General features: G+C 32.2%; 1 protein-coding gene across 3 annotated transcripts in view; it reads right to left on the bottom strand.

Moving 5' to 3' along the window:
* Window positions 1–3,928: 3,928 nt before the first annotated feature.
* The window catches only part of LOC117235974, a 31,496-nt gene continuing 23,588 nt past the window's right edge, over window positions 3,929–11,836 (bottom strand). For 2 of the 3 annotated variants that reach the window (XM_033498513.1, XM_033498512.1), the window contains exon 2: window positions 3,929–7,964. In XM_033498513.1, coding sequence (XP_033354404.1) covers window positions 6,222–7,922 — 1,701 coding nt within the window. In that variant the 5' untranslated portion in view covers window positions 7,923–7,964 and the 3' untranslated portion in view covers window positions 3,929–6,221. Of the gene's footprint in view, window positions 7,965–9,557; window positions 10,016–10,099; window positions 10,912–11,836 lie in introns of those variants that run through there. The other variant, XM_033498511.1, reaches the window with a different exon arrangement.

The following is an 11,836-nucleotide window of genomic DNA, read 5'->3' as shown; positions in this document are numbered from 1 at the left end:
CTCAGTTTTTTTCTTCAATAACTGATATCTCCGATGTATAATAATAAAGTACTATACGAGATTTCTATCTGGTTTCCTCTCAGTCAGGCAATTTTAATATAAAACGAGATTCCTTGTCTCCCGACATCAATATGCTTTCCTCGTTTTGCCCATGTTACTTTCGCTTATTATTAATATGTACTATTCTTTTAACAGGCAATCTCCTCCTAAAGTGTTATGCCAGCGTAACATTAAGAAGCATGGATGTCTGTGCTGATTATTTTTTATTATTTTTTACTCGAAATCTTCAAACAAAATCATACAAAAAATACGAATAGAAGAGAAATCATACTGTATCCGAACAACCAATAAATTTATTACAAAATAAAAGAGAAAGAGAATATGTACAAGAAAGATACTTCGTGATCGAAAAACAAGTGACCAGAAAAGAAGGGCAAGAGCAAGAAGAACGACAACAAATGCAACTACTACCGCTACCAGCAATAGAAACAGGCGGATGAGGGAGAGATAAAATAAGAAGAAGAAAATGAATTATTTCGTAATACACCAATGCTAGACTATACAAGACTACCGTTAAGATTCGCTGAAAATGACGATTCGATTGAACGACTAGCAATTCAATCGCAGACAAGCCGCGACGTTCATATTAAGGAAAGCCTAAGGAAAACATTCCGAGAAATAGAATTGCAAAATGAACATGCTCAGCTGTTGAAATAAAATAAAAATTTGAAAACACAAATAAAATATGTCAAATAAAATCTCTAAAGAACCGAAATATCCAGAAGTCAATTGCGTGAAAAGTTGAAGAGGTTAGATGTCTTGAGGTGGAAACATTTATGTAAGGTCAAAATACATGCTTAAATACGAAGAAGGAAAAGTTGAAAAAAAAATGGGTTAAGAGACAGAAATTAAAAAATATACTGCAGCAAAACGATCGCTATGAAGTCAGCCCACGAAATAATCGTTTTCCGAATTCCATAGTTTCTGAAGAATCGATTTCTTCAATGATTCTAGGAGCATTCAAAGAATAACTCTTCTTTACAGCCGAGAAAGATCCGCGGTCGAAAAGACATGAAGAAAGAAAGGGACAGGTTTCAAACGTCAAGAGAAAAGGCGAAGAGCTGTTGGGATTTCCTCTAAGACAGAAATATACACTTAAAGGATACAAGTCTTTGACTGCATCGTTTTGGATGGTTTTCCTTTATAGATCTATTTCTATAGAGATATACATACATATTAGATATGCCCAATATTTGTAAATATATGATTTATTTTCTTTGTTTCTGTTACTAAATCATTATATTCACATTTTGTACTATTTTTAACTCTACTTTGTATGTATCATGGTTTAAAAATATAGTAGTAAATGATGAATTTCTCTTTCTAAGGCAACGTACGATTTATTAATTAGTTTCATTCCTGCGCCATTTTGTTATTCTCATACTTGTCTATCTCGGATAGAAAAGTAGATATGAACTTTTCTGTAAAACCGTACGATTAAATAGGTTTCCGTAATGTGAAACCCAACAGGTTCTTGTTTATGTTAGTGTACAACCAAGTAGGGTAGATCCCTAACTTTCAGCTTAAATACATAGGTTCTTGTATATGCTAAATTACGACCAAGCATTTAATTTTATAGATCCTTTCGTACGTTAATTTGAGTTGAACTTAGCACTTGGCCGCATGGTGCAGCACTAGTACGGGAACAAGCAGATCCATAAGCGCGAGCACTGTTCGTAACCATGGACAACATATGTAACGGCTCGATACCATTCGCGCGATGACACGAACAGCTTATTCGCGACACAATACTGTTTGTATATTGTTACGGACGATGTTATCCCCCGACACAATATTCGTACTACAACGTCGTTAAGATGTCCTGTGACTCTGTTTTTCTGTAATTGCAATTTTTATTTTAATAAGCAAGCGCACAAGATATCTCGTCCGTGACGTAGTATGACTATGAACGATTTCTACCACAATCGTGAAATGTTTCGTTTGTAGTTGCAAAGTAGTTAAAAGCATATTAAGAAATCATAAAAAATCTACTGACAATATAAAATCTTTTTAAAAGGATTAAAAGCGGCCCTTTGTAAACTTATGAATCAGTACTGTTCAAAACTGTCACAATTTGGGTATTTAAATCCGTACAAATTATTTAAACAGGGTGGCCAGCGCAACGGCCGCTACAAACTAATAAACACTACTGACAACCTGATAAAAAGATGTTCTCAACTAAAGTTAATTATTGATGAATTTAAAATAAATTGCATTACAAAAGAATATGAAAAAGGTTTCGGATAAAGGGTAGTGTCCAAACTGCAAAATTTGTTACCTGAATGTGCCGTTTCGGAGGTACCTTAGATCGCTAAAAGAGAAACTGGGGGTCATTTTTCACGGAAATGAACAGTTCGGAATATTCGAACTTATTAATATTTGGTGATCAAAGATCTTAACTGTAGAAATTCGCGTAAGATCGTGATTACATAAAGAGGCAAAATAAGTGATGACACAACCAATGACAACGTTCCAAAAGCTCAAATGCGTACAGGATAATCTATGCAGTAAGTTAAAAGTACCAAATTTCCAGAAAAGGTATATCGTTGAAATCTATGAGTACGTGACACGTGACCAGGTTGGCCAAAATTTTATACGCGTTATTTTCTTGAAAACCGACCCTTATTTTCGACTGCAACAACTTCAAAACCTCTGAAATATTTTTCATTAAAAAGTCTCGAGGTCACTTTTACATGTTTTCCTAAATATGCATAATTATTTCTGTCACTTGTTGTGGATAACGTTGAGACAAATTCAGGAATAACAAATCAGCTTATCTTTTTTTAATAATTTGCTTACATCATTCCGAAACGAAATACTGTTTTTTATTGAACGTGCAAAGTCATCTCGCTATTTAACTCAGGAGAAATGTCATCGATCAACACGCTCGTTTGCATTTTGCGTTCGTGTATGTATATATACACTTGTTATACACATATACAACCGTCTTATTTCTGATGACAGATCACGCGTAAAGACTCGACGTTATCATCGTGACATAATTAGCAGTATTGACTTCTGAGTTGACTAATGAGAGAATGGATACTTTGTGACTAAATGTATTATAAGAATTAAGCACACTTGTCATACACTTGTTCATAGCATGTAATTGTATTATTATCGGACATCTAATACGCATTCTCCAATTGCATGCCACCTTCGATATAGACACGACATAGAATTCTAAATGTTCTAATTTGTTCATTAAGTTCGGATGTGTAGAAGCAAATAAACTTTGAAACACTATATAGTTCTACATTTATCTAACTTCAAAGTTCTTCGATTATGTTAATGTGTGTTTTGTAAACTGTTGATTATAAATATCCTGACAAGTATGCAAATCGTTAACATCGACATAAATAATTGTCACACTGACAAGTTTAGAATAAATTGATAGTAGATATATACACAATTATTATAAACGAGAAATGTGATTACTATTTCAGCCACGAAGTATCACCGAATTACGTTCGTATTTAACTTACGCGTCTGTAAGAAATTATTTGATTACATTTCCAAGCAAGTTGTTTAAAAGAAGCAACTTAACCTGTTTAACCTGATACATATTGCTGAATCTATACGTATTGATGTCTTAATATTATCTGTATTTTATTGGAACAAATTTTTAGCAGCTTTTTACGTTACAGTCGAATATCATTACGGTATTTTGATTAACTTTTATTTAAAATATCTTTTTCTTTCAGATTAAAGATGAATTTTCAGATGAAAAAATCGTGGAGGTTGTTAACGCCAAACATCTTACACATAAATTTATAATAAGTTAATGGAAAAATGGATTTATCGTTTAATAAAACAATGATATTAAAATAAATTTTGAAGGGGAAGTATAAATAATATTTCATGAATGTTTCATGGTAATAAATAATTCTTTAATAATTTAACTCATGTCACACTATACATTGTTATAATCGCAATATAAAACACATTGTAGGATTCGTTGAGTGGCAGTTTTCAACAACAAACATACTCTGTCGAATCAACTTTTAGAATCAGGAAAATCGAAATTAACTAACCCTTCGCAATCTTGCTACTTAATAACGCAAACATCGCATAATATTAGTAGCTACCACTTCATCGTCAATAAGAATTAAATATTCTACAGAATGTCTCGTATTTATGTAGTACTATGTACAGTTTAGGTAACTGTAAATTAATTTTACTTTGTCAACGACAATTCATGAAATACATATTAAGATAAGTATAATTGGCGGTTAATACGAAAAGTAATTCTTTTATGCTAGGTTCTTTTTCCGAAATGGTCTACGAAGGGTAGATATATCGACAGTTTAAAAGCATATCTCTAATATAGAGACAATGAACAAGAATTCCTATATTAATTTATACAGGGTGTTCCATCGAAAGGTTATTAGTTATACGGAAAAATGCAGAAAGAGTTTCAAACGATGCAATTCCTTTTAATAATTTTATCTAAAGAGGCACAGTGTTGGAAACATCCCGTATAATATTTTACATTAGAAAAATTGTGTTTGCTTTGAAATGGTCGCCGATTCTTACTTTAGAAAAATATATCAATTATGTTTTTGAGTAACAATCGACATTCAAATCGCATTTCCTATTATTCGTACATATACAAATTCATTTTACACACATTCACACATACGCGCGCGCGCGCGCGTGTCATATACATTCAGAGAAACTCGCTAATAAACGAAAATTAAATTAATTTAGCGTTTGATTCTTCTGCAAAGTTCAACTCTTCGTTTCAAATATTACTATTTTATAGATCGTCTCATTTTACATGCAACAAGGGTATCATCTCTAGTATATTATATTCAATAATACATTAATAAGTCATAATATCGAAAATGACGTTACTTTTATTACTGCTAATTACCTTTTGAATATTGCAGCATACATTGCATTCTATTAAAAGCTTCAAGTTCGCGGTAAGAAATCATAGTAGATTACTTTATCACGATAGAAAAGCAATTTGCAAATCAATGGTATATTCATTGGCAATGAACTGTTTTAGAATTCTAGTACTATTGAAGAACGAAGAGTCAAATCGACGCTTTTTAAAATCTAATACTGCCTTACGATTTCTTCATTGAAGCCGACTTAATATCATTCTTGCTATTCTTAATCAGTTTTAAGTTTGAAACAATGATTTCCAGGTTTCCAGAAGTCTACAAATTTGCCACTATTAAGGAACGCTGTCAATCATTGTTCAAAAAATATCAAAACCGACCGAGTTCTATGTATATACAATTTAATAATCAATGTCTGAAAAATCTGTAAGACATTTTCAAAGCATTAAAAAGGCTATCATAATTACAAGAATATGGTTCTTAAATTATAACAGGTTGGTTACAGTTGGTTACAATATTATAATAAAATTATCAAATTTAATTCATCTTCCTAATACGTCTTTTTTAATGCTCCAAAAACTACTTATCAAGACTTACGATCAAATGGAGTTTCAGATCCAAGAGAAACTTAAAAACAAATAGTTTTATCGATTACTTATGAAGAGGAATCATCAAAGACTGATTGGTCCGAGCAGGGTATGTAAATGGTACCCTGTCTTTCAAGAAAATTTTATATAAGGAGAAACTCGGTCGAATAATCAATCTTACAATATTATGCTCTTTACTGACTATGAACAAAATTATACGCTTTCATCTAACTTTCGAATTCGTTGATTATTTCAACAATTCAATTTCATGAACCCTTTTAATAAAATAATAGGACCTGCTTTTAATTGTTTAATTTATAAAAGTGTAAGATCTAGTATCTCACTAGTTAAACTCTATATTTCATATTACTCCACAAATTCTGATATAAATCGTCTTAAAATGTATAAAAATAATATTTTGGAGTTTTTCTGACTTTTGGAACTAATACAATAAAATTTCTATTACTTTATATTGTACTATAAAGCTGAAATAAGATATTTGAATTAAACTATTTTATTAAATATTTTTATTTGTTGCTACAAATTAATAGAAATTGAGAGAGGAATTTTACTGGAATACATTTAAATTTATCAGTTCATAAATATTCGTCTTATATATTTATCTAAAATTAATTTATTAATTCATTTAGTACATAAATTTAAAAATTGTATGAAATACTGACAAAGAAAATCCAGAAATCAGAAAAACGTTATGCATCATTTTTCAGAGACTGTATGGATATTCTGCTAGATAATTTCTAATTAATGGTGGCAAGTGTTCTGTGGGTAATTTGTTCCTATTAACAACTAACCTGGCCAAATGACTAAGAGACCTAACTTCTTTAACTAAAGGCTTCGTCAAATAAATTTCACTATACAGTTGTCCACTATAATCTACCCAAACTTCCTTTCTATGTTCATCAACACTTTTTGAATATTCCACGTAATATTCCAGCATCTTAATTGGACAATCAAAAAGAGGAATCGCAAAAGCAAGCCTAGGTTCAGCATCTAATCGAAACTGTCCCACAAAATAGTGAACTCTAACAGAGGTAGGTCCTCTAGCAGTCTGTACAGACACAGCAAACATATATCTGCTATCTGAACTATCTCTCATCAGCCATCTGCCAATCGCAGCATTTTTTAATAAATTTTCACTCTGTTGCCAACTAAGACCTTCGTGGTACCAACCACAAGTTTGTAAAAGTCTTTTAACTTCGCTCAGTCTAGCTGCATCCCTGTTCATCATATAATTGTCAAAACTCCAGGGACATGGCATTAACCAAGAGACTGGTGTAGTTGGAGTTCTGTCTCTTCTTTCATCAAAATTTTCTTCGTTATTCTGAGTCTCATTTTTCTGCACTAAACCTCCACCATTAAAATTGTTTCTAGTTCTTGAAGTTATACCTGCCAAAGATTCAGGCGAATTTGTAGTAGTTGCAGTTATATTTACTGTACATTGTCCTAAACTTGCAGGGAGCTGTACAGTTGCATTTACTTGAATCTGTACTCCTGGATTAGAATTTAAAACCATGGAGTTACGATTTTCAGAAACTTGAAAATTATTTGATTTAACATGATAAAGTTTCTGTACATTATTACAACAACAATTAAAATTTCGATCTTGATCTAATTCTTGACCATTTCCTTTCGAACTTTTAGCTTGTTGAAATTGCATGACTGGCACATTAGTCACTTGAAAATTTGAAAAAACTGATTTTGCTTCACAATTTTCAAATGAAGTTCCCTCTTCTGCTTTTTGCGGTAGGATATTTCTTCGAGTCCCTGGTAATTCCTGACAACCACTTGGGGGTATTAAAAACATCCTTTTATCGTGAGTCACACTTTCTTGTTGATTCCTTTGTTCATGAAATACAGTAGAGGCTTCTTGATTTTCAGTTGATAATGTCTTTTGCACGAAACATCCACCACCAGACAATTTTGGACGGATTTCCATATGTGGTGTTTGCATAAGAGTTCCAGAATCTGTACTCTGAATTAAACAGCCTCCAGATTGTATACTTGGTGTTGTGATTGTTACACTTCCTCCAGTTAAATCGCAACTTGTGGTGATTTGACACCCAGAACCATTTTTTTGAATTTCTTCATTAATTAATGGAAATCCAAGAACTTGTGTATTTTTTTCAAATTTTTGGAGGAAACCTTCCTTTTGTTTATCGATTCTTGGCTTTTCCAAATCAAGTGTCATTGATGGAAAGTTGAAGGAATTGATAACAGGTTGTATAATAGTTGGTGCATTTATAAAACAACCACCACCACTATTATAGCCTTCAGGAACTAGCAGGCCACCATAATAACAGGTTGTTGGATGAATTAGAGTATTATCTTCGTCCATATTTTGAGCTCTGCAACAACCTGGAGCTGGAAATCGGTGACGACAGTTTGGGCACATTACTGTCAACATTTTTTGTAAAACTACTTTGTTTTCAGCATAACAGTCTTGTATCTGTAAACAGAAAAGACAAAGATCATTTTAATATTTTGATGATATAGCACGTACAGTATAAAAATATTCTAAAATATAAAACATATAAAATATTATAAATATTCAATCTGAATATATAATAAATATTTCTTTAATAACATTTGATTTATAATTATTAAATTATACAAAAGTCAGATTTAATAATAGTAAAAATCAATTTAAAATACGATAAAAACAAATTATTATAATTAGCAAAATACATATAATTATTTACTAATATTATTTGAGCGAAATCATCTAGATTTAAGGTATATTACTATACATTAAAAAAGCTATTACTTCTTACAATTAGTCAAATAAAATGGATCACACTTCCAATAAAAATCTATTAATTGTAAATATATTGTACTCTTATAGTATAGCTTAATATAATATTCAGAAGCACCATATATTACTTATATAATTTTTATAGAAGCATATTTTATAAAAAATATTTATTTATTTAAATTAATAGGATAAAATTGTTAATATGAATATAAATAAAAAAATATTAGAAGAAAATAAAGCAAATTGTCTTAAAATGCATTAAAATTTTTATAAAACTATACGGCAATGCTTTATAATCATTTGCTATACGCGATTATTTATAAGTGACTGGCATAATTTACGTAATTGACCGCATTGCGTAAGATATTTTCCATGAAAATCTGTTCCAACTAAAAATACTAACATGCCTCAGTAATTTTGTTTTTGTCTTCATTTTACTTCAACGCAGTAAATCTTGATTATATTAAATTTTAAATAGTATCTTGAACCTTGGCTCTCGACGTTTTTTATTTACATGTTACTTTTATTTCAGCCTGATTAATTAATTTAAATTATTAATTTTTAGGTTACGATGCTATTGCATACATGATTAAGTAAATTTAAACGTATTTCCAATGAGTCATAACTTACATAAAAAAAATAATTTGTTTTTAATTATAGAGCTATTTCATTCTACAAAGTTCTAGAGTCTTTTACAATCGAAATTTGATCTCTTTTAACAGTGAAAAAAGGAAGAAGAGGAAGAAAAAGATTACGTTTCTTTAATTCCACCTTACTTTATTAGCACATTATAATCAAGTCATAAAATAATTATACACCACTTGCAGCTGTTTCTTGTTCTAAGAATAAAACGTTTCACGTTCAACCCGTGTTCTTGCAAGGTTGATCAACAGATGTAAAAAAAAACAGTGAATAATTGTACATTGCGTAGTAAACAAAGGAATTCGAACGGAATCAGATCATTCTCATTCTTCTGGATCTTCTTAATTACTAATATTTTAAACATTGCGTGGAAATCGTTTCTAAGATTGACGAATTTGTCCATGAGAGAAAAAGAAAATGAAATTTCTATAAAAACGATAAAATTACACAATCCCGTTAATCGGTAATTTCTGTTCACTTCGTCAGGGATGAATGCATCTCTGTTACCATTCGATCAATACACACGATCGTAACGTCGTTATAAAATCAAACAAAGTACCAAGAAATAGTCGTGAAACGCAAAATGAGAAATATAAAGAATTTGTCTAATGAATTTAAATCGATTTCTCATGCATATCCCCCTACCAACAGATCGGTCGAGTCACTCGTTGACATAAGAGTCCGTTAACCTTGTCAGTGTCTCACTGAGGTTATTTAAATAATCGACGAAACGTCAGGCGCAACTTCCACGTACGGCTTTACGATTCATAGTTTTAAGACCAGGTGTCGCATTCTCCCGTGATCCCGGCAGGAATAGAGACGCATCTTTCGACATCGTTCGCGCGCACCGCAGCTGCCTTCTTTTCCCATTGTGTTTTAATGGGCCACGTGGCAGAGAGATGTCCGAGTGTTAGTAAAGCGGCACGGAGCCGCTTTTCCACGAACGTGTCGCAACGCTAGAAGGCCAAGCCCCCATTTAGAAGTTGTTCTTGGCCTCTCCAACTCCCCACCACTGCACACCCTCTCTTTGCCCCACTACTGGCGCCGACCAACTGACAATATCCCTCTCCTCTCCTAACCTCGCAACGACACTACTGGTTTCCCTATATCAATCATATTCGGAGCTTTTACCAAATATTTGCTCGTTTCGTGCGAGATAAACTTCATGTTTGCAATTTAAAACAAACCTTGAATGATAATAACAACATACGCGTCGGTATTTGATTAAATTTGAAAAGCAAACACACAAGATCGCTAGGAATATTTTCAATTTTCAAATATCACCAACTGCGGTATTCGAGCTTGAACAAGCGTTTAATCGAAATACCACTAAATAGCATTGTACTAATAGCCGCTGTTCTCTTTTTGTTCTCCATTTGTATCAAGAAAATGAGAATTATTCGCGTGCTAATGGTCCGATTATTCCGTGCCTCTCACGCTGGCTTCAAAATAGCCGATCGTTTCTTAAAAACACAGGTTTTGTCTACGAACAATATCGATGAACGTTATAGCGAGCGTCGTAAACGCCGCGAAAAAAGAATCAATGTTTTTCTTGTAACGCAATATTCCAGCGAACAGAACACTTTCGCCAGAATCGTCGTGTCACGATTAACAAACCTGCAGTTACAATAAATATTCATCGTTGCGAATAAAAGGAACGAGTGCCAGTGCCGATTTCGAGAAACGATTTCACATCACGTCATCGACGAATTGGTATTATCCGGAACCCCATAATCGGTTCCACCAAAAGGCTCTTCACATGTTTACAACCCCTTTTTACGCGTCATCGATAAGTCAGGTTACAATGTGCTATCGGTATCGGCAAAGGTAATTACCGAGATAACATTTTCCACGAATGCACAATTCTAGATACAAAATCAATCAAATATAATATACCTATAATGCATCTTGGGGAATAATAAGAAATATAAGTATGTGCACGTACGTGTTATCTATCAAACATGATATTAAAATTATTTCTTTCATTTATTTAAGATACTAGCGAGATATTTCAATAATATCATATACTGTTTTCTACAAATAAAGATTCATTTTTTTTTTTTTTTTTTTTGACAAGAAATGTATTGTCTTCGAATTATTTTCGAATGTTGTAAGTAGAATCGTTCGAAATTCTAATACAAATCTTTTTTACACCGTTTAACATGAATATGACAAATATTTCAAGAACGTACCTAGTTCTATTTTTATTTTTTAAACAATAACACCAAATGTTTAGAAACATTTTCACCTGAATTTTATCTAATCTTTGCCTATTTCTAGAAAACCTACATAGCAATTCGAGCTTTTAGTTTCATCAAACTTTCAATTTACAGTTTGCCCAAATATTTTCCACGGTTGTCAAGTAGATATATGGAATGATCAAACAATTATTCTGTTTCATGACGCAAACTCACTTCCTTATCGAGTATTCCTTGAAGTAATAGTCGTCAATTGATGACACGTACACGATATCGAAATTATGTGGTATTGAAATATATGTACAGTACTTTTATGAAAGCCCCTACTACGCATTCAAGCGTTGTCGTTGGCAACTTATTTTGGAATTCTAAGATTCCATGCTATTTGCCCGAAGAATGTTAATTAAAAAATCACTTCTCTTGAATCGCTTATCGTCGCTTAAATCGCTTCCTTTTTCCCCCTTTTTTAATTTTTTCTACGTAGCTTAACGTAGCTTTGTTCGCTCGCGTGAGAAATTATTTCTCCACAATATTCGTTTCTTTCGCGAAATAATCTTTCGATCGTGGAATTTTTAAGCGATGTACGTTTCTTAAGAAAGAAGGGGAAAAAGAAGCAAGAAAGAATACAAATTTGCTCAAAGTGAAAACAAGATCTTATCTATCAATTAGTACCTATTACGCAGATTTGCTCCAGGTAACGTATAATTACATAAGATGTTATATGCG

The sequence above is a fragment of the Bombus vosnesenskii genome, unplaced genomic scaffold, assembly GCF_011952255.1.
Source record: "Bombus vosnesenskii isolate JDL3184/JDL3185 unplaced genomic scaffold, Bvos_JDL3184-5_v1.1 scf7180000013336, whole genome shotgun sequence".
Taxonomy (NCBI): Eukaryota; Metazoa; Arthropoda; class Insecta; order Hymenoptera; family Apidae; genus Bombus; species Bombus vosnesenskii.
Note: the sequence above shows the minus strand (reverse complement) of the source record. Positions and strands in the feature narration are given on the sequence as shown.